Here is a 24,314-nt window from a genome sequence, read left to right as displayed (position 1 = left end):
GTGCACTTAAACAGGATCTGAACACTTCAGTGCACACTGAAAGACTGCTTCCCTGTTCACTTGCCAACCTTTTGTTGACTCCTATTCCATGTTTGACCTGTACCCCTCTCAGATATATTGCTTCCTTTCCTGCAGCTTCCCTATAAAATTCTACCATAGTACATCGTACTCCTACAAGGCAACTGCACTTCTATTCTTTAAGGTTTAGGATTTGGCAAGTAGACTCAATAACTATTAATATATTTTATAAATATGCAGGTTATTGTACATTTGAGGTTCATGCTTGGACTACCCTTCAGAACTACTCTTCTGCACAATGCAATCCTACAAGTCTATGGGTCCAAACTAAGTATTCCTTGAGAAACAGTGCACTTCATTTGGGAAAGCCACCAGCTTTCCTGGGCTTGTGAGAACTTCTGCAAGGTAATGAACTGCAGATGACACTGCTCATGAACCCGGTGGAAATGTACCAGTGCATTCATACGTACCTCAAAAGCACTCCTCTTATGCTTTCATCACTTAAAACACTCAAAAAACCAACAAGCCCAATAGGAACAATGGACTGAGGTGGAATTCGTTCAGATCCATCCATTTATTTACAAAGCTGCTGGCCTCACATGGCAATGCTTCAATCCTAAGGTGCAGAGTATCCCAACACTCCAAAAGGATCAACAAATGCATTACACAAAACTCTTATGTGCAAAGATACATACAAAACAAAGTACAAAAGATTATGAACAAAGTGTCATGATGTATTACTACCAGGGACCACACTAAAGAAAGTTTGTACATGAAAAGCTGGTGAATGACTGCAGTAGTAATTAAAACAGATAATATCTGACTGGTAGGGATATGAACAGGGAAATTTCATTTGTAAACGACTAGGGAATTTATCAAATATTTTTTTATTCTTATTCAATCAACCTCAGTATTAAACAAGGCTTTCCAAAAACAAGAAAAAAAAAAGGAAACCCACTAAGGGAAACCACACAAGGTAAAAAGAACAACAGAAGTGACAAACCCACCTAAAAGCCTATATTTTAAAAACATTCTTTCAGAAGCACTTAGTCTAACCAAGGTCAACTACCGAAAACTAGGTGATAAGATTCATCTTTGACTAGAAACTGCAACACTTCAAGTAGAAAGGAAGGGCTAATTGAGAGGAGGCTCAACAGTAATACATTACTCTCATCCTTACTATGGAGTTGCTTTTGCACATGGCCCTCTACATGCCGTGTTTACTAGTCACATCTGCTCTCCACAGTTAAAAAGCCAGGCAAGATTTGGTAAGAATGTGGACAGAAAAATCCATTAAGCATTTTATTTACTGCATTACATTATTTTTCTTTGTTGCATTTCAAACTTTACAAAACTCAGCTTGGCCATCAAACAAAAGAACCCTTACAGTCATGTAAGATTCAATTGCCAAAAGAAAATACATCAACAACATCCTTAGTTCCCTTCAGATCTTCCATTCAGGTAGAGCAACACCTTCTTTCATACGCAGTACAGAATAAAAGAGGAACTGCAAACTTCTATAACCAAGGATATAATATTCCTATTATTTTACACAGATGTCTGGAATATTTAACTTCATAAGCAAATGTGGTAACATGACCAGACACCTTCTGTTACCAGAAAGCTTCAAATACAGAGTCACAAGAAGCAACAAGTTCTTCTAGTCTGACGTACAACTTAAAGCAATGGCTGAATGACGAATTCTTGAAAAATTGTGTATTTCAATACTGTTGATTAAAATCAGCTCTGAAAGATGCTTTGTTTTTTCTTTTAAATCCAAGAACTTTTAAAAAATAAGCACTACCTCCCAATTAATCCCATTTACTAACATTATCAAGCCCTGAGAAATGAATGCCCTGATATATCCATGGGCACAGAAGCCATCAAACATTAAACATATACTTATGGGTTACAGCCAAGCTCCTGTTCTGCAAATCAAGATTACGAGCACATATTTACTCTGAAAGAAACAGAACTGAGTAATCAATTCTAACCAACTGGATTTATTACAGGATTAAAAAAACTAGTAATTAGTTAATAATAATTTTGTTGCTAAAAGAGCATTATTAAAACTGTATTGGCAAACACAGTACAAATAATTTACACCCCATAAACATTCTAAGTACAGAATGCTAAAGCAACAGTCTACAGTACTTGCAATACTACTACAAAATTATTAAAAAAAATTTTGCTTAAATAATCAAGATACATAACCCTCACCACAAAGCACATAAACAGATAGGTAGGTGCTAACTACAGCTGGTTTCAAGAATAACAGTTCTTCAAATCCAAACTTTTCTTCAGCACTTAGGAGTGCTGAAGTTGGATACCTCTGTTAGAGACTGAAACCAAATTAATTTTAATTAATGAATCAAGTTCATTTTCCTGTACAGAGATAATTGCACTTCCTAAAATAATTCTTTTTTTCTGCAAGTAAAGCTGTAAAATACTATGTAGTTCTTTTGGCTAAAGTTCCTTCTTTTTTCACCTGAATCTATTTTTTGACTACTGCTATGTAATACCAGGCATCTCATTCCTCTGAATTGCAATTTCTTTCACTGTTCAACAGGTAATTCCATCACACACTGCCCACTTCAAAAACAAATCCCCATTCTCCAATCTAAAACTGACACAGCTGCTACCAAAATCTTGCTGTCTACTTCCAACACACCTCCCTCAGCAAGAAAGCTCCGACAAACACCATCACTTTCCCACCATGTACTTTAAAAAGTATTCACACTCCCTTTAAATCTAGCACTTGACTCTGTGGGAGTTTCCAACAATCTGCAAAACAGTTCTCTTACTATGACAAATTCTGAACAGTCAGTATGTGAAAATTGTAGTGAAAATCATTCACTGCACAGAGATTTGTAGATGCTGAATACATATATGTGAATATATGTATGTGAATATCTTGCTGCACTGCAGTGCAAGGTGAAGTTTCATAATCAGTCTACACTGACTTTAGTGTATCCTGCTCCTGAGCAGGGTAAGAGCACCCACCCTCACCTTCCAGACACCTGTCCCTTCCTGCTCTACTGCTCCAGTAATACTCTGAGTGGGACCAGAAAACCGGTACAATTGAAAATCATGGGGTTTGAGTGTGTCCATACTTCAGCTGGTTTAAAATGATTACTGAGTTGTTAGATTCACCTTTTTACCAGTGATTAGAGAACTAAAGAGTCCTGGACCATTTGCATAACCAAAGAATGTGGCTCTTCTTAGAGTGATCCCACAGAAGTAGGAACATCTGCCTGAAAGTAGGGTGGGGAGGTATAAAGGTAAAAATCAAATAACTGAAGACAGTAAGTAGGAGAGACAGAGCTTTTAAAAAAAAAAAGACTAATGAAAACCTTATTTCAAAAGAAATACAGTATTGTAATAGATCAAAATGTGATCCATTTTGTGAGTGACCTCTGCTCCCCATTTTTTATCTTTCCATTTTTCAGGACTCAACACTCATTACACTCCCACAAATAAATAAAAAAGAAAAATATCCGAGGACAAGACCCTGTGTCTCAAGGTGGCAGTGAGAGAAACGCTGCCCCCTGGTGCTCCACACCACTTGCAGCATCACAACCATCACAACCATTCCATGGGAAGTGGCAAACAGCAGATGAGGTTGGGTAGTCTGAACAGTAGCTTGCCACAACAGAACAAGCATAATTTAGCACTCCATCCCCCAGCTATCAGCTGTAAAGCATTAAGTCTCTACAGATCATTTCACCTATGCAGAAAATCCTTTTTAGATTTTCAAACTGGAGATCAGCCTCACCTTGAGGCTCACCAGAGATCTTCTGGCTGTTCTGCCAGGCAGCAATTGCATAATAGTTCTCTGATGTGCTTCATTGTAAGATTATGTACAGAAGCAGGGAAAAATAGTGGGAGGAGGGGAAAGTGGCAGCACCAACAAGCAGGAGGTGGCCAGAGAAGGGCCTGTACGTGGGACACTGTTCCTATAACAAACAAAAGTAACTGTCTATGTATGAGGCTTTCTGTTGCCTCAGAACACTCACCTTGCAGAGCATGCCTGCATTAGTCCAGTTGTCAGGCGAGGCAAGAATCTCAACCCGCAAAAAAAAATGATTTTCCAGTGTATGTATCTATTTGCAATATTTTTCTTTAATTCTACTGATTTAGGACTGTTTTTTAGTTTACTCCCAAACTAGTAAAAAATTAACACCCTCCTTCATTTTAAATAATGGTGTCTGCAAAACACACAGTGTGCTCTCTGCCTGGTAATATGTGATGCGACCCCCAAAGCACAGCCAGCTACCATTTTTCTCCAGCTGAGCTACAGGAAATGAAGTTTAACTATTTATGAGCACTTCCTAAAGAAGTAAAGGATCCAGAAGCACAAGACAGTGGGACTCAAAGTGCTGTTTAGGCTGTTCAAGCTTCATGTGGAAATTCAGACATTAGAAATTTCCTAAGTTCAGAACCTGGAAAGAGTAAGCTCAAAATTTCTGCAAAAGCTATGTACCAGTAGTGGGTCTTCTTTTTTCTTTAAACGTTTAGTAAACACACCTTCATATCCTGCTGTGTTAACTACACAGAGAGCAGCAATGAACATGATCTTGAGATTCAGCTCATCTCACTTGCCTACACAAATGGAATCACAAATGTCAGAGTCTAGGTTTTTCTGTAAGTATAAAGCTTAAAGTTGTCTCTATCTCTTGTGACAGCTTACACATGCATATTTACTCATTACAAACCAAAGAAGTTACAATCACAGAGCAGTTTCATTTTGTTGACAGTGCCTGCCCACACGTGGTCAAAGCAATGCATAGTTCAGACATACTGGTGGATTTTACATCTAGTACAAACTTTAGTAAAGCAGCCTAGGCTAAACTTGGAAAACTTCATCATCTCTGACTTACAGAGATCTGGGTCTTTGGCTGAATTACTAGCTTTTAAACCACTCTTTAGCTTTTTTCCTTACTGCTCTCCTGCAGGGTACTCTGGAGTGGGGTGTTGGCTACTGCACTTGAATGGAAATACTGGTTGGTGGAGTCAGAGCCTATAAAGGGATGATGATCACACATGTTCTTATTTCCCCCTCTTCATGCTTACTTCTGCAGAACATGACAAACTATTGTATCTTTAAAACCTTCTTTGCCCTCTCTCCAATTTGGATGAACTTGATCTTTTGGTGATACATCAGCTGTTTATACAAATTAAAGGCAATTAGTCTAAAAAGAGCAAGAAAGACTTAAAAAAAAAGACAATATGAAAGAAAAGCAATATGATGAATGATAGGTAGTTACATTTACTTTGGAACTAGAGATGCTACTTAGTTAACTGTGCTGGTGAGTCCAATGTAAGACCAGCTCTCTTAAAGGCTACAGAGACTGGATAATGAGCAAGTATCCATTACTACCAGAAATGTTCCAGGAGATGCATAAAACTCCAAATGGAAAAATCCAGTATTCATTATAAATAATTTTTAAAAGCCCCAAACCCTAACACTTAGTTTTCTTCTTCTGTTCATAAATTGATAATGTGCACTGAAACAAATACAGAAAATGAAAATGAGTGAAGACCAAATATTTTAAATTGCTCCTCCTATTAATAGCACATCCTGTTTTCCATTTTGGCCACACTTGTTTCTCCAACTATTCTGCTTACCCAGCTGTAGGTTGTTAAGATTTTATCTTGCAGCTATTATGTCTCAGAGGAAATGCTTGGATAGGCAATTTAGGTGGGTTTTTTTCCCCCCCATTTAATATGAGAAGGTTTTGTGGCTTTCAAAACCAAGTAAGACTATTTCCAGTCACAGAGTTGCATCAAACCTGTAAAAACAGTAGTTTTACAGAACAGCTGAGGCTGAACAGGCCCTTCACATGCCTTTAAGTACATAAGAGCATCTCACATGTGTGTTTACACACCATGCTCTTGAGATCAATTCACTTTGAAGTACACTAAATTTGAGGCACCTGTGTCCATATACAGCTTACCTCACTGTCAGTCAAATTATATTGCAAGCAGTGCATTAATGACAGAATCAATTCTGTTATGTGCTGTGTCCAATTAATCAAGGCCTCACTTGAAGATGCAAGAAAAACATCTCAGTGATATTAGGATGGTTACTTTTTACTGCATTTACTATCATGTACTGTTCCTTCCTGTTTACTAACACTTTTTCTTATTCTTATACAAAGGCCTTAAAGATCAGTCAGAAGTTAGAGCTTATGCTATGAAATTCAGACTTTACTGAGCCAGAGACCATTACCTACAAGTTTTTGTCAGGCATTCTTGGCCTCAGCACGTGCTGTACTGTTCGTCTTACATAAAGTAGGATGCATAAAATGATGCACCTGCATGCTCATGTGCAGTGATTTTCCTCTAGTCTATGGTTCTTCATCTCTAAAGAATTTCAGGAAATAAATATGAGAACAGTGGATAACTATAACTCAAGTGGCAAATGTCACAGACTGGAGCAGAACACATGAGGACAAATTCAGTCTGGTATGCAGAACTCAACTGAGGTCATAAAAGGAATCTAATTCCTTCTGCTAGGCCTGGATTTATCTATTATGTACTTCTATACTGCAACATGGAACGATGAAATGGAAGCATCATCTTTTCTTCAGAGCAATACTTGGTGATACATTTTTTTCCCCAGAACTCATTAAAATAGTACACCTAAAACCAATTTCTTCTCTGGCTAGTTAATGCAACACTAGGAACAATGTTACATATGAAGCTGAAAAGTAAAATCTCAACAGCTGATGAGCTTGGCATGACCAAAAGGCAGGTGGGAAATTGAGACGGTTCCAACAGAACACCAGACAAATATGTCCACTCAGTAGACAAACTGATTCACACTTCACAGACTACATACAGTAATCAGTCCTCGGAAGCAAATAAACCCAGACTTATTACCATCATATCGGCTGGGAGAATCACATGCTTTCTGAGGGGTTGCCACTCGCAGGAATATCTGCTGCCTCCACGAATGCCTTCGAGTCCTTACAGGGCTGTCCGCATCAGCGGCCTGCTGGCTGTGTTTGGATTCGCAGTCGCTAAAATTGCAGAACATAAGAGAGCTCATGAGTAGGTTACCTGAATCTGCTAGTAGCAGTGACACAGTCTGCAGTGAATACAGTAACACGAACCACCAACAAAGCAGTGCAGTGTGCTGTGCACATGCTGTGGCAAGCTCTTCGTGTCAGGTAGGTGAAGCTTGCTTTGTGGCAGCAGACTTGTACAACAGTGCAAACATCACTGAGGTTCACAAACAGGGGCTGGCAGCTCTGTGCAATCTGCTTTCTCCGGTTTTAATTAATTTTCAGTTTTCTTTGCAGCAGTGTAGTAATCACAATACATTAAAGACACATACACAATAATGTAGCTTTACTGTTATGCTATTTACATGCCATCCACAAAATCTAGCAAGTATTCATACGAGACACAAAGGCTTGCTGTATCAGCGCACATCAAGGGGCTTTATAAACACCAACTAAACTTGCAACTAGGTATGCAATATATTCTTTCCCAATACAGATTTGGAACAAAAATTTTAACCTTTGTGTTCACAAGTCTACCTTTGAAATAAGCAACAAACTTGGTAACAGTGTCCAGGAACCTTCAGTATTGCTCCTTTGATGTAATCCACACACTCCATACAGTGGAGCTTTTTATTCAGAATATTAAATGAAATAGTAAACAGCAACTCTGTTTTCCTATCCTACTAATAACTTTCACCTGTTACAACCGGAAACTATTCACTGCTTTATTCCAGCCATTGGCTAAATGGTTGCATGTCTTTGTTGAAGCTGAAAGGGGTAAATGAAATTCAAGTAGCTCTGGCAGCGGTAGGCAGGAGCATTTTACAGGTCATCCTCTCTTCCCAGTCTGAGGACACTAACATCGCTCAGGACGAATCATGTATATTTCCTTAACTGAAAACTGTCCTTTGTCAGGAATAATCACAGGAGTACACAGATGGAAGTTGCATGACCATTGCAACATCAAAAATGGCTAAGTTCTATTGTCTTAATGGAAGAGCAGTCTGGGATAGCTTCATCCTTTTGACAGCAATTACATGCAGAATACATATACATGAACTGTTGCACAAATCACATTTTGCAAGTGCAAGAAGCATTTGAAATATTTCAGACAAAGAAACCTTTGAAAATACAGTTTTACCTCCAGGCTTTAAGGAAGAACCCTACCTTGTTGTGCTCCTAAAGTCAGAGGTGTTATTTTCATCTACAGGAGCCAGAAATTTTAAGAAATTTGGCACAGAAGAGGAAGAATGAAGCTTTTTCCTTAAGGCAGTACGGTAGGAGATGCTGAGAGTGCAGTTGGGAAAAGTACAGTTTAGAACAAAGAAGTATAAATCCACAGAATAAAAATAATATACACTTCTAAGTTTCAAACGAAAAACAGCTAAATCCTGAAGACCTGAATACCAGGCAAAGTCAAAACTGAAGCTGCTAACAAAGTGCTACTTGGAAATACATATTTGTTAGGAAAAACTAATATGTTCCAATATATATAAATGTATTTCCAGTAAAGTTATTATTCTTTGCTATATCCCAAGATTTCAGTGCATGTTTCAAATAAATTTCTTTAATCTATTAAGAACCAATGCCAACTTTATCATTGGACATTTACTTCAATATCAGTTTCTGTGACTGACTAAGTTTGGGGGAAAAGGTTAGGAAAAGTTGACAGTGACAATCTTTGTGCTGGCAAAGGAAAAATAAGACTTTGGCAAAAAATATTTTGTAAAGCATTAACAAGGTTTTATTCAGACAAGCTTGGAACTTTTCATTTAAAAGCTGAGCCTTCTGACTAATCATTCAGGATTGTGGTTCTATTTATGCAACAGACAGGAGTACTAATCAAATGTCATCAACAGTCTTCTGGTCTTTTAACATAACAAGTCCCAAACATACTCAGGAGAAGGTTAATAGAAGGAAATAAGAACAAGTCAGACAATGAAAAGTTTTTGCATGGAGTGAAAACATAGAAAACTACTTGGCTGATGATACTGAAGACCGTTCTTCAGAAGAGTACACAAAACCACGTAAGTAGGAGAATTTACTCCTGAAAAAGTAAGTTCAAGAAAGAATTGCTTCTAATAAACCATTATGATATATCCAGATGGCCTTTAGCTCTGTTTCCTGAAGATGTGAATGGAATATGGGGGATACTCTGGGATAATCACCAGTATGAAGTGAAGCAGGTTCTTTAGTAGCTGGTACAGAGACAAAGATAAGGTTGTAGCATGGTGTGCCCTGCAAACAGGGTTCACTTACAATCCCAGTGTAAATCCATCACAATTACATGGTAATTCCACTTACAGAATACAATCAACTTGGGAAGCTTGACTGTATTGATTTAAACTCATTAACCCATTTGATATCCCTACCAATTTCCATTTTCAGTCTTGTTGCATAGATGTTCAATATGGTATATCCTTAAATTAAAAGGAAAGGGAAGGAGAAGTTGCACCTGTGTGCACAGAATCATTAACAAATCTACTTGGAAAAATCTACTTTTGAGAAGTTAACCTTCAGGATTAAAGTAAGTCTTACCAAACTGAAGAGTATATCAGGACCATATCCTGCCTGAGCTATATCATACTTCTGAGGTAAAGTTAAATTAAGGGATGCTAGTTAGTACTCAGCAAATACAACTGAAGAAAGTGGTGAAACAAGGTTCTCAGTTGACTATTTTCCCAGGTTCAGAAAAATCAGCACCTTGGAGAAACAGGAAACTTTCATCCAAGAGAACAAAAACGAACAATAAAGAGCAACAGCAATAAAAATTGCTTGCCAATGGCCAGTGACTGTTGGCAGAGCTTCCAAGACATTTGGTTTCATTAGCCTTTTGAGCTAAAATAAGCAGTTTTAGCTCAAGGGGTTAAGAAGGGGTTTCACAGTTCAAGATTTTTAGGGAGCTACTTAATTTCAGATTCTCAGGGAAACGAAGAGTTAATGTCCTTTTCTCAACGTTCTCTATACGTATTTTAATTCTATGAAAGGAGACACAGAAAAGTATAATTTGATATTGCTGAAAGTAACCAAGACAAATATGTAAGCTGATGGGTTGAGGGTTTTTTTGGTCTTGGGTATTTGTTTTATGAGGAGTAGTGTTGGTGGTGGGGATTGTTTGTGGGGGATTTTTTTGTATCGGCTCTCCATAGTCCTGCTACTTCTTGCCCCTTTCAGTCAACTTGGTGAACTTGCCTTTGGTGTCAGGCACAAAATAATATATGTTACCATAAACAAAGCAGAACAGAACCGAATGATTCAGGAACGACAGAGTGAGCTCAGGTTCTTGGCAACTTATCCTTCATACAATTTAAGGAGTGCTGCTGTCTGCTGCATAACAACAAATTGCTTTAGAACAACTGGCTCTAGAGAGCGAGCCAGTGTCTGAAAGAATTTTATTGATTAAAACAACAAATGATGTAATTAGCTACTATATTCAGTAGTGGAACAATTAAAGGGTTCCCTCTCCCATAAAAATCTACCAACCTTTGGTCTTTATTAAATTATTTTAACTATTTATGCTATAGAATTTCATACTTATGACATGGTAAAAGAAACCCTACCCCAAACTATTTGCAGGTGCTAGCTCACCTCTTTTGTGCAAAATGCCCACTTTGTTCTCCACTTGAATTATGCCTTAGATATTTAAAAAAGTTGGGTGAAGAGGCTGAGGGATTAAGACGAGCTAGAGTAGGAGAACGTGCAAGTTGACCAGAAGAACTTTTAGATTCGCCGACAAATTCGTTCAAGCCATATAGCGGGATTCCAACCAGAGTGATGGAGTTGAGGTAGCACAAAGAACAAAAGAGTAAGAAAGGGAAGAAGGGGGGAAAAAAAAGAAGTGAAATTCCTTCTCTAATCTTTGAAAAAGACCCGGCATATATAAACAAGACATTTCCTGTGTTTTTCACAGTTAATGCAGTAACTTAAGAACACAAACATTTTAACCCAATCAGCAAAATCCCAAACACACATTTACAGGCTTCATCAAGGCATTTCAGCATATGACTAAATTAAAATGCACAAAAACCTGGCACTAACGGTCCCATTTCTTTTTCCTTGTATGTGTTTCCCCTTGATTTCTATGATAAAGTCAGGCATATGATCAAGAGTTCCAACGGATAAGAAGTGAAATGCTACAGAAAGAACTGAATTTATTTCTACTTTGAAAACAATTTATGAATTGAGGTAAGCTGTTCAAAACCACTCATAAAACAGTCAAGACTTTTAAAAGTCTGTAATTCCAGTAATTTTTGAGAACTTTAAGTATATTTGTCTTGTAAGTTTTCTATTTCCTCTGTTTCTGTGCATTTGCTATGAAACGGAAGCAACAGGGATTTCTTTTGGATTTATGTGAGGGAGCAGGCACACTGAGGTCTTACTAAAAATCACATGACCAAACCCAGATAGAAATAACCAAGGAAATGAAAAATATACTTAATTTCTAGCTGCATTCCTATAATAAGGTAATAACTCATTAAACAAGCAGCTACAAGCATCAGGGAAGCTCTCGTGAAGATAACAGACCAACAAGTCCTAAACTGCACTAGAAAAACATTCTAGTACTTTAAAATTAAAAAGGTTCAAAAAAGGGACAAAGAGGCAAGGCAGGTTATGCTTTCTTTCAAATACTGTAATTCTCTTTTTTTTTCACTGTCATCACCCATTTCAGGCATGTTCGTTTACTGCCCTGCCTCCTGCAGGAAAAAATGAGGTGGAGCACATAGAGATTTCCTACTAACTTGTGTAAATGAGCAGTGTGGGCAGTAAAACAGAAGCCTACAGACAGAAATGTTTCCATAGTAATTTGAAAAAGCTAGATAGAAGGGTGGGAGAAAACTGACATAAAGTTAAGAGTGGACTAGAGATGCAGAGGCATCCACTGAAGGAGGATAGCCTGAAGAATACTAGCATTAAGGCAAGCAATACCTTGTTTTGGTGAGTAAAACCTAGATATGCTTATTGAAAAGCTAGACAGGAGCCTCACCTCTACCAATAACTAAGCAATTTATGTCAGTTTAGTGTGCTATTTCAAAGTCACATATGAATTCACCAACCAGTAAGGTTTTCAGGATCAGAAAGGCTACCAGATTTTTCTCTCTAAATAGACCACAAGAAGTAGCATTTATTTATACTGCTCACGGACAAAAAAAACCCAAAAATTAATGCTTGCACAAATATAACCAAACTGCTTAGGAGCAATCTTATTGTGCTTACAAGTAGTTTTGTGACATATACTAGGGAACTACACATCTCATGTCTTCTCTTCCCTGTGGAGCAAACAGGGCTAAAAGTCTTTTTAAACAGAATACCTACAAACCTCCAAAGAGTGACACTGTAACACATTTCTTATCCATTAAGAGGACATACCTGGTATGCAATCATCATCCCCAAATATGCCCTCAACAAATGAAATCATAGCCTGCTTTTAATAAGTCTTACTTTCTTTTGTGAGGAGTCTCTGTGCTCACTGAGTGATACCTCATAAGTTTCCTCTGAGGAACAGATGGTGATGTTTCAACAGGTACCAGAGATTCCTGGCTTTTGGTTGGCAAATGGCTTAGAGTGTTTGCTCGCCTCCGAAAGCTTTGCTGAGGTAACGTAACAGACTGATCAACAGGAGAATCCTCTGTGGTGCTGGAGAGATCACCCACTGATCCACTGGTCTTGACAGCGCTTCCTACAGGAAGGGTAGGAAGTCCGTCTTTCTCCTTTTCACACAGTGGTGGTTCCTAGCATTGCAAGAAATAAGGTTATCAATATGTGGGTTTAGAATCCAGCTTTGACGGTGCATTAGCATGTCATTATTCACATCCCACAGAGATCTACTTCAAACATGCACATTTTTATCAAGATAGCTCAAAGAAAGATGTTTGATGTTTTATGTCTTTGTTATTCATCACTGATGTCAACAAAGAAAAGTCTTTATTTTCCAGAGAAAAAGTAATTTTGAGAGTAATTGTATTTTATAGTATGTTCATTACAGCTTAGAAGAAATGGGGTCAAAACAAAAGGATTAGGGTTTGGCTAACAGTGAAAAGGGTGGCATTGGAGAGTACTGTACATTTAGGATGCCATCTAACAGTTCCTCTTGTCTAGCTGAAGATTCACATAAAGAACTTAATCAATCCTAGGACTAGATGCCTGTTTCAGTCCCAAACCATGCATTTTGTTCATTCCCCACCTTGTGTGTTTCTGGCAGTCAGCCATTCTTTCAAAAATGTAAGCAGAAAGAACAGACTCTTGATTACATGAAGTCAGGAGTCTGCAGGTGCTCAGGCATTACAGGAGAATCAATAGCTGTATATCAGGTCTGCAGAGTTCTATGCTGCCTCCAGAGAAGAAGACTGGCTTCTTCTATGCTGTTTGTTTGTATTATTTTATACAGACTAAAAGCTTTCTAACCACACAAAGGGGGAAATTACTCCACTTCTTGTCTATGTTTCTTATGAATGCAATCCTCCATTCATCATATGTAGTTTTAGGGCTAACACCAGCCAGATTAGCATGGCCAGCATGGTAATTACAGCATTTGTTTTGCTGCACATTGTTGCAGTATCCAGATGATGTATATAATATTTTATTTCACATGTACACACTCATTCAAACAAAATGTACATTATATACAGTACAAGGCATTTCTAATTCAAATGGAAACTCAATTGCACTTCTCTTGTTTATAGCATGGGGGACAGAATGAAAAGCCTGAAAGCAACTTGAAACTTTTGGAGAACAGAAACAGATTTACTATGAGTCCCATCTTGCCAAAAAGTATGGAAATCTCCAGTGAAACTCTACAGATAACAGCATCTTACACATCACTATTGTATTGCCATGGGATTACTACTCTTAGCCTGAATCTCTATTACCAGAGTAAACTGATAATTTTTTCAAGTTGTCCCTCAGAGGACTTGCACATATTCTAACATTACACATATGAAAAATGATTTGAATAACCAAATTGCAAATTCTAAAAAACTTGAATATTGCTGCAGGCTGGGGAAAAAAAAAAAAGAGAAAAGAAAGGAAAGGCAGTGGTTGATCCAAGAAGCTGCCTGCAATGAATGCAGCCCTGTCACTCTCAGAGGGACTCAGCACAGGAATAAAGACACATCCTTTGGATCAGCAAGCAGCAGTAGAATTCTTACAGATAGGAAGAAAAGGACACACCTATCCTCCCTACTCTGTGATATTGTTTTATCATACTGTTTGGCTGTTCTGTGGTTTCTTTCTTTTCACACACAATCAGGTAACTTGTCTACTGCCAAAAACCAATCAAAAAAAATGCAAAATGTTAGAACAGAACAGTTACATGAGCATTTCACATCTGATCAATTGTTTCAGGACAACTAATATTATAGTCTTTTATTTCGACTATTATCTGAAGTTTCTAAATATGTACAATTATCCCAGGCTTTACTTACTTTATTTGTGTTGCTTAAGGTATTGGACACGGAGCTGTCCAAATCCACAGAACCAGAACTGTCCAATGGACCTCTGGCTTTACTGCCCTGTAGAGATAAACCACACCAGAAGTTAAGATTATGATAAATGGAACATACGAAAAGAGATTTGTGTAGCATAGTCAGAATCTGTAATTTTCAAAGACAGTATCAAATTTAATTTCCTAAAATGCCTAAGAATATCCTTTGCCTTTATGGGAAACAAAAGCTTTATTCAGGACAGTCTCTGACAATTTAAAGGATCTTGTAGAATTAAGGAATTCTCATTGGCAATTATGTGCTTTTCCTTCTGTATTAGGTACTTCTTACAAAGAGACAGAGAAATGAAAAGGATGTCTATTACAAAGGACTAAACCCATATGAATTTAATACACAGCAAAACAATTTCTAGTGTTATCATTTCAGTGACTACAAATCAGAAAGCATAAATATTTCTGTATAATCTGTTCAATAATATCTTTGCATAATTTGACTAATGCTTTTATGCAACAAAGAAAAATATCAAGAAACGTAGTGATGGATTCTTATGTGCTAACACAATTATGAAACTTCTATCTTCCTCATCTTAAATGTTTTATTTTTTAATGTTCTTATGTTACGACTTATGTTCTCTTTGAACTGTTATTCCAGGTAAAACGTAAAATGTTATCATTATTCACAACAGTGACTAATCTCTCTTCAAAGTTCAGTCACAACTTCTGTCTTCAGATCTGATCAAAATCAAGAATTTCCATCAAAAACAGCAATGACAGTGAAAATGCAACCAATCTACAGCTGTGCTTATGTGAAGACAAGCTTACGCCAGTCAAGACAAACTGGCAAAAATTAGAACAGTACTATAGTTGATGTAACAACACTAACACTACGTGTCATATCCCAAACACACACGCAGCAGGATTTTATGGGGGTGAATTCTAGGAATACTGTCTGGGAAGTAATGAGGGGAGATATTAAACTAAAATCCTCTCTATATGCATAATTATGACAGGGAGACCATGCTTTTGCCATTATTTGTTTTATGGGAACCAGTTAGATATGTCTGAAATAAGCTTTGAAAACCTCATTTTGTCACTACAAGTTGCATGTCTATGAGCCAATAAATTAGACTAGATCTTGCTTCTGTATAACTTTTTGCTGATTACAAATGAGAATATCCATTTTCTGTTCCTGAACATTAGTTGTTTGGTATTCTGTCACAACTCTTTTTTTTTTTAAGGAAGAAGGTCTGATTTTTTTAATCCTTTGTCAGGCGGAAGTCTTTCCAAGTCTATTATTTTCCTCAGGCTTTTGCCATGAGATGGAAAACAAAAAATATTTTAATGAGAAGACACACCATAGGTTTAAATAGTGCTTAAACTTGACATCTGATTTAATTTCATAACTGCTGCTGTATACTTTCAGCAGATAATTTCAGTGATCTGTTTATGATAAACAGATTTTCATTTACCCATCATTTTCCCAACATGATTTCTTGGGAATCACTATCACACAGAAGCTTAAGCTTTTCCCACTGATCCGTATTTCCAGACACTCTTTACAGAGAATTTTAACTGATGTAATATTGCATAAATGCCTTCATATTCTTAGTGCCGTCTGAAGTTCTTTACATTCCTTGCCTTCAAATAATCTATGGCATTTAAAAGTTCAGATGCCCCATTATTCATCAGTCCTGTGTCACTAATAAATACTATCTCATTAGGAATGCTTAGTCAGTTGCTTAATAATTTCCTTCTACATAAATAAAAGTGAACAATTATAATTATTTTTTAAATTTCCTAAATCCTAAAGAGAAATAAAACAATAATCTCTTTTTTTAAGTCCTCATGCTCAACTTCATATTCATTTTTTGAAATGCCTATATACACTATTTCTTATCTAGGAATTAGTTCACTTCATCCAGGACTTGGTATTCTTTCTATCAAAGCCCTGCTTTGTTTTGTCTTCTTCTAAAATGTACATTCAAATATTTTTGTCACTGTGCCTTTAATAACTTCTGGGCTCTATCCTGGAAGAATAACAAATATGACTTTTCTGTCATTCAAATAAATAAAGCAATGACTTTATGTTCAAAGACAATAAACATGAAGATACTTACACGTGATAAAATACTTTCAAATGATTCTGTCAGAGACCTTTTTGCTTTGTTCTTTAACATATCTAATCTGAATCTCGGAGCACTGCTGGACACCTCATTTACAGCATTCTCAGCAGGAGGCTGTGAAGTCTGCAAACAGAAATGCAAAATGCTCAACCATATGGAGCAGAATCTCAGTGAACAGGCTGAAGACTTCTGTAACCTGAATCAATACTTTCTCCTGGTGTCCTTGGCTTTTCATGCCTTTTTCTCTATTGATACTTGTACTGAAGTTTAACAAATTATCCTAAAATAAGACCAGGAAATCTCTTAAAGGAAATGTGTTGAGTGTACTAGCATGCCTCAGAAGAACTGGAATTTGACAGGAATTTATGGTTTTGTTGACAGCTTTTCATTAGTGTCAATGTACAGTTGTACAAATTCTAAATGTTTAAGTGTAACAGATTAGAGATTTCTGATGGATTTTCTTTTCCTCAACTAAGAAATTAATCAAAATGGATGAAGCTCATAATTAATTGGAACTCTCAGCCATCTCCATTATATTAAAATGGGGCTTTCTAAGGGCCAGGAAGATGTGTAACAATCAAGCTCTTCTATATATTTCACCAGTAGAAACTTTTTCATCTTAAAGCTAACAGTCAATTGAGAGTTTTACTTCTTAAATAAATATTTCAGTCAATTTTTAGTGCTGTGAAGACCAGTGCAGCAAATAGAAAAATGATACTATGATGCAAATATTACCATCCAAACCCAACACCTGCAGTAGAAAATCAAAGTTTGGTTTTCAATGATATTTTTGGGGGTTTGCCTTCAGGCTGCCAGGCACTGTAGCCTTCTGTATTTGTCCCTAATTTCAGAGACTGAATGCTTGATCTATGCAATTACTACTACTTGGGCAGCTGAATAGCACATTATCACCATCACCAAATAGTTCTGCCTACATATAATTAGAAACCATCCTATTTCCAGTATGACAAAGTTACAGGCTTCTGTATTTTCTTTTTACCTTCCCTCATCTTATCCTCAAAGAGCAAATTAGATGCTGCTTACAATTATGTTCTTATGAAAAGACACTTATTGTGAAACATTTTTGTTAAATAAGATCCATGTATGAGTATCATATTTAATTTTTTCCCTCCCCTGATTTAGATATTAAAAAAAAAGAAATGATTATGAAAAGAATGAAAGTGAATACCTATGCAGAAAAGAAGGGAACAGGGATACCAGGGTGTGATGGGATAATGATTGCTGAGACAAATAACACTGTCAGATAGGCATTCAAAGGCATCTGCTATTACACAGCTCTGAAGATTAATTATCAGAGCAAATATAAAATGTTATACTGAGACAAATTATGGACTTACGGCAAGTCAACTCTGTTCTTAGAGCACTGTCATCTTTGCAAGAGTCAGATTAACTAGTTTTGGTTCCAGGAACTGAGCAAACAGACTGAGGCAGGCCTTAAGAATTTTCAAATCACAATGAAGACACACTAATCTATCTTGCTTTCTATATCCCTATTTTCAAGCTGTTTGTGACTGACAACTATTTGATAATCACCTGGCATTAGACCAAATAAAAATATTTCAGGTATGATGACAGAGGACTTCAGGCAATGTTTCTTTGTCTTATGCCATAACTGCAATACTTTACTCTTAAAAGTCTGTTTCTGATGAGATACCCAAGACAATAAATCAGAGAACAAAATATGCAAAGTTTTCTTCCTGTTTACTCAGTGAGGTCAATAATTAGCCAGTAAGCCATAAAAGGAGAAGAGATTAACTAAGTGAAAAAATAGTAAATGAAGATTTGCTGCTACTTCCCTATTTCTTCACAGGTCTAATTACTCTCCATATGTTCATTTGCTAGTTTATATCACCAATGGCCAATAGCAGTTATCACAATGGAATTACCAGGCAGCAGCAAAGGGACAACCAAGATTTTTTAAAGGATCAAATAATTGGAACTGAAAGTTTCCAGAGAATGGGGGTCTATCCTTTTTTAAATACAGACCACCTTGAGGTGTTTCAAGTTAATTAGTCACAGACCAAGGCATCCAAAATCACTAATCCCTTTTGGAAAATCTTAACCGTGCTCTATAAATGGCCTTAAACAGAGCTGATGGAACCTGATGCAGTTTAGAAGGTAGCTCAGCTTTTTGGAAATGGACGAGAGCCTCTGCTGAAGTTTCTGCAGTGATTCTCCTCAGCTGCTCCTCCTTGAGGCCACTTCAAATGGTCATTAGCACACAAGAAATAGCTTCCAGCTCTTGAGTAAATGTAATAGGCCTTTTATCAAGGATCATGTCCAATGTGTTGGCAGTATACTGACTTACACTCTCGGTGGGATGGCAAATGCCACAGATCAGCTGAGAGCAATTGTAAATTTCTTATATATTCTCTCACATACATTACAATTTCATTGCAGTGAGAAGAAAGAAACAAACCTTGTCTGCATCTCTGTCTCCTAGGCCTGAAATCAAACTGTACTAGGGACCTCAAAATCCGAAATATCTTTTTTGGTGCATGACAATAACCTATGAATCATAAGGAAATTCAGTGTTCACCACTGCTTAACACTTTCAAGTTTCAAAATGCCAGTGATGGAAATTTACCTTTGGAAAGATATGGAAAGTTTTTTTTCTGGCTCCTCCTTATATGAACTAAACCTAAATGTTTACTTACCTGTTTTGCTTCTCCAACATGAACATGGTCCTTCTGTTTTTCTTCATACATGTTTCTCAAAACAGAGATAACCAACTCATTCTCTTTTTGATCATTTCTTGGTCTTAATTTCTTTAATTGAAAACACCACAAGCACAGTAATTACACATTTGTATAACTGTTAGCAAATATTTATTCTTTTCATTTTGTCACAGTCCATACATTGTCAGTGTATCACATTTAGTTTGGTTAATGCTACTACTCCAGTCCACCAGAGGACACCAGTGCCCCAGGCAAAGCACCAATACAGCCAGAGAAACCTCACCTCACTTCATACATGATAGAATTTACATGAAAGACAAAGGACAACTGTAAAGGTATCAAATTGCCACAAGCAAATGAAGGCTTAAAAAAATACGTTTGCCAATTTGCTTTTGATATGAAGAAAACCAAAACACAGTAGTTCTGAGTTTGTGGCACACGTGAAGTAGTGTTCTAGAGTTACGATGCACAACCCTTCTAGAAATCCTTCTCATCAGACATTTAATGTGGGGGAAATTACACAGGTATTTTCAAAATTACTGCACAAGGTGAACATATTTGTCTCTACTGCATTTCTATTTAGATCCAAATTATTGTGAGGGAAAATCTTTTTAAAACAATTTATTAAAGAATTTAGTCCCAGAAACCTAACTTTTGAAAATAATATGCTGTTTTAAGCCTATTGATGTAATGCAGAGGATACAATATGAATTAGCTAATGCCAAGCATGTTAGCACATTAGGTTAATAGAAATATCACAATTATCTACAAATGCAAATCGTGGTTACAATACACAGATCTGTAGGAATACAACAACTACAGTTTCAGGCAGTCCAGCCGTAAAAGTTACCTGAAAAAGATGGGCAGGAGAGATGTACTTTACTCTTTGGTTTTACCAAGTTAATCGTTTGCAGAGCAGAAGCAATTAACAGTTTCCTGGTACTACCAGAAGCTTTAGATTGTGTGCAGAACACTGAAAGGCAACAGTGCTGCTAGCTGCTGGATACTAAGAAATTACTTAGCTCATGCAATCAGCCCCACAGAGTAACTTCCAAATTTGGTAGAGTGACAAACTGCCACATGGAAACACACAAAGTGACTGAAATGACTCAGGAGAGGAAGGAAACATTATTTTCCACAGTCTGAAATTTCCTAATATTCAGTAGAGTGGTAATCCCAGTGATGTTTCCTACAATACCCATCATCTGTCTTAAATCCAGCTATGCTTTCTTCTGTCCTAAAATAGATCTAATTAAGAAGATAGAAAGTTTAACTTTTTTAGCTAGTTTGACAAGTATTAAGATCTAGGATAAATTTTAGGTGAGAAATTTTCTGATCTTGGAACGTTACCATAATTTATTTTTGTCAAAGTAATAGTATCAATGTCCTCACAGTACAAGCCTTCACCCACAATAAAATGTGTGCAGTTTTACTCAGTGAGAAGGCAACATCTTCATGGAAAGCAAGCAGTATTAGTGGAAGAAAAATGAGTAAAATAGTTGTTTTCATCAAAAGACAAGTTTTTTAACAGCTCTAGAAAAACAACTATATTGACATTAAAGCTATTAAATAATGAATAATTCACAAAAAATGAAAATAACTTTTGTGTTTCACACTGATGTTAGCAAAAAACATCAACTGCTTTAAAATCTCGTAGGAAACGAAGAGCTTACCTGAACCTCTTCAAAAACAGAGGCCTGTTCCTGGTTATTTAGTGTTGTTAGATGCTTTTGTAGTTCTAGTTTAGTCTTAGAAGGGTGCAACCCTACCAAGAGGAACAAAAAAGAACAAATTACATGGTCAATTTTGTCAGAATTAATCAATCACATAAATATGCCCACAATTTAAGCCAAAGTTATTTGAGGTGACCCATTGAATGATTTCATAACAGGGCATTAGAAGGAACTCCAGGTTCATTTAAAGCTACTACTGAACTCATGCCTTTAAAATGAGGGACATGAACTCTGCAACGAGGAGATTTACTGAGCACACACCAGGATTATACTCTTAGCTGAAGATTCCATTATCACACAAGATAAAATAAACCCACAATCTACTGCATTTTAGCAGACTGCTTTGTTGGTGTTTTATGCAGTGCTGCTTGGATTTTGTTTATGGTATGAATATAATTCCCTTCTATTTTGGTCTCTACTGAAAAAGAGTAAATTTATTGCATGTTAGTGAAATTCTTGCTTTGCCTCTTGCTGAAAATATTTACTGACAGTCTAAAGCAGACTACCCTTTCATTCAGATTACATTTTCTGCTCTCATCCTGGATTAAATTCCTTTCCTCTATTTTCTGTGAAAAACCAGCAAACCACCAACAGTACTGTGTACTTCAGTTTCTGATTGTGGCATACCTCCTTCAGAATCAGACCGTATGATTAACCAGATGGCATGATTGCAGACATTAAGAATCATTTACCTTCGAGAAACTTCCCAAAAATCATAGCTAGCTGAAAACCAAAATAGAGTGAAAGTAGTTTTGGAAGTTCTCCAGTTTCATCAAATTAATACTACATAGGTTTTAGTCCAACAAGCTACTGTCATGTGACCTGACAAGCTGCTGTTGCCCTTTACTTACCCCAGACATTGCTTAAATGAACAAAATCTAACTGTGAAATCTGCTGAAATGCAAAGAGGTTTTTTATGGTGTGAACGTGTTTTCTGGGCAGCAACTACAGTTCTAATTGCTGCATTTTCATGAAGGTGCATAGATCAACACCACAAGCACATGTATTAAAAGCACACTGTTCAGTTCATGTTTAGTGGTAGCATAATGCCAGTATCTAAGATGGTCATAGCTATTGCAGCATCTATCCTTCAGAGGTTCCTTATCTATGATCTTCTGCATTTAAAGGGCTAATAGAGCCTAACGAGCTGCAAGTAACTAATATTTAGACTCTTAATTTGTTTTCAAAAATTGAACTAAAACACAAGAAAGGAGATTAACTTTTGTTAGAAAATTCTTATTGCCTTACAGAAAACCTGACATTACACTGCTCTAAATAAAACGACTAGCTTTCAACTCTCCATCCCAAGTCTCAAGCTCTTTTTAATATTAATTTCCTTAGAGTTTGACACGTAAGACTGTCCCCCAATGAAATAGTCAGAAAAGATATTCAACCAGAAAGCTCTTTAAACCTCACCTTCTATCTTTTCACAGAGTTTATGCAAGCTTTGCATAGGACAGCCTTCACAGAGCTGGGGCTGTGCTTTAGAAGTTTGTTGCACAGCTGCCACGGTGAAAGCCTGTTTCAATGTCATCATGATTTCATCAACCTGAAAAGAATGACATGCAGAAGAATAAAATTTCACTCTTCCACTGAGCTTCTGTTTTACTTAACACAAACAGTCTTTGAGAATGATACTGCCCCTTGTTTGGGAATGTGCTTATGATTAAAAAGACAAGCTGTTCCCATGCAGTTTCTGGCTACAAACACAGAAGCAAGACAAAACTCATCATGAAGTCCTATCTCTTCCAGGTCACCCAACTTTATTACTGTAGTCTAATAAAAGACACTGCCTCTATCTCAAAACCTTTTCTTGTCCATGACAAGAAAGCTTACTGCAGTTGCCATGCACTGGCCTGGCTTATAGCACAGTTGTGCAGTCCTGATTTTCAGAACAGGTGCATTGTGAAAAAAACATCCTTCAAAAAAAGTGGTAAATGGTCTAACTTAGCTTGTGTAATAAATGGAAGAATTATTGGATTTTAAGGGGGATTTTAACTCCTGCCCTCAAAACAAATGAAAAGTTGTTTTGCAGACTGCTATGTTAGTTACATTTTGGAAATAATTATATTTCTGAGTGGAATAGGATTTGAAGACATTCAGCAAAATACAGAGAATAGAGCAACAAAAGACTTTTAGGGCCTAATATTCTATTTGGCTCTTTTTTCACTTACCAGTGCTTCATCTGTACACTGAAACACATAGCAAACAAAGTGGAAGCCTTCATTTTCTGAAGACTCTCTGCAGATGAACCCAAAATGATCCACGTGTCTAATTCCCTAGCAAAGAAACAACAGCAATGAAGCAGTCAGATCTACTTTCAGTGTTTTGTACCTGTATTACTTCCAGTAAGAAAAGAACAAAAGGCCCAATAGCATTACATACATGTCAATTATCTCTATTACAACTACAGTGAAGTCACCTGGCCATTAAAATTCTCTTCTGTTATAGAATCTATTACTTCATGAATCTTTTCAATTTCAATTAAGGTAGACATTGTTTGATTTGGGTTTGGTTTTTTTCCTTTTTTTTTTTCTTTTTTTTTTTCTTTTTTTTTTGTTTGTTTCTTTTTTTGATTTTTTTTTTTAAATGAATGAAGTATAATAGACCAGCGATAAATAAATTCTACTCAAAATGTATTTCACTAAATATTGGAAATAGCTGGGGAAAAAAGCTTGCTTTGTTTTTCTTCTGTTTTGCTTAATCGGTCAATAATTGGTCTTTACATTGGTAAGAGCAAATCAAAGAAAGAGTGAAAAAAGGATAAACACATTTTTTTTTTTATCTAAAGAAAAGCTTGGCTAAATAAAATGTTTAAATATATTACTTAAAGATCACTCAGAGAAGCATTTATTTCTCTTAAAATGCATGCAAATTCAAGCTTGCAAGAGTAGATAAACAGTACAACCTGGTAAAATAAGAAAGTTGTTTTAATTCCTGGGATTTTTTTATTTCTATCACGAAAAGAGTTTCAGGTGAATAGAGCTGGCTGATCCCACTGTATGTCTCCTCAGCTCATCATTCTTAGTTAAAAAAGAACAAACGACAAACCAACTTATGACGATGAACGCACCATGCACGGTATTAGAGCCTTTTTGGAGAAAGACAGTTACACTCAGCACTATTTTAATACCTTCTAGCTGTCATGGTACAATATTAAAGTAGGGTAAAGAGAGGCAATAAAGTATTGTATCAAAAATCATAATGATGAATTTCAGTAAATCAGGAATTTCAGTGAATTAAACAATCTGAAGATGCCCAGCAGGACTTCTTTTTTTTTCTTTTCCTTGTTC

The 24,314-nt window shown here is 36.6% G+C and overlaps 1 protein-coding gene across 8 annotated transcripts in view; it reads right to left on the bottom strand.

Moving 5' to 3' along the window:
- Positions 1-24,314, bottom strand: part of TBC1D1 (TBC1 domain family member 1) — a 106,744-nt gene that overhangs the window by 24,345 nt on the left and 58,085 nt on the right. For 4 of the 8 annotated variants that reach the window (XM_027686480.1, XM_027686481.1, XM_027686482.1 and 1 more), the window contains 10 exons: positions 23,196-23,300; positions 22,438-22,570; positions 20,962-21,053; positions 19,268-19,378; positions 16,584-16,712; positions 14,450-14,536; positions 12,468-12,757; positions 10,617-10,745; positions 8,196-8,315; positions 6,904-7,043 (listed from right to left, as the gene is read on the bottom strand). In XM_027686480.1, the coding sequence (XP_027542281.1) occupies positions 6,904-7,043; positions 8,196-8,315; positions 10,617-10,745; positions 12,468-12,757; positions 14,450-14,536; positions 16,584-16,712; positions 19,268-19,378; positions 20,962-21,053; positions 22,438-22,570; positions 23,196-23,300 (1,336 nt within the window). The remainder of the gene's footprint in view (positions 1-6,903; positions 7,044-8,195; positions 8,316-10,616; positions 10,746-12,467; positions 12,758-14,449; positions 14,537-16,583; positions 16,713-19,267; positions 19,379-20,961; positions 21,054-22,437; positions 22,571-23,195; positions 23,301-24,314) is intronic. The other 4 variants (XM_027686483.1, XM_027686484.1, XM_027686485.1 and 1 more) reach the window with 4 other exon arrangements.

Source organism: Neopelma chrysocephalum, unplaced genomic scaffold, assembly GCF_003984885.1.
Source record: "Neopelma chrysocephalum unplaced genomic scaffold, ASM398488v2 Primary Assembly neopelma1_71, whole genome shotgun sequence".
NCBI lineage: Eukaryota > Metazoa > Chordata > Aves > Passeriformes > Pipridae > Neopelma > Neopelma chrysocephalum.
Note: the sequence above shows the minus strand (reverse complement) of the source record. Positions and strands in the feature narration are given on the sequence as shown.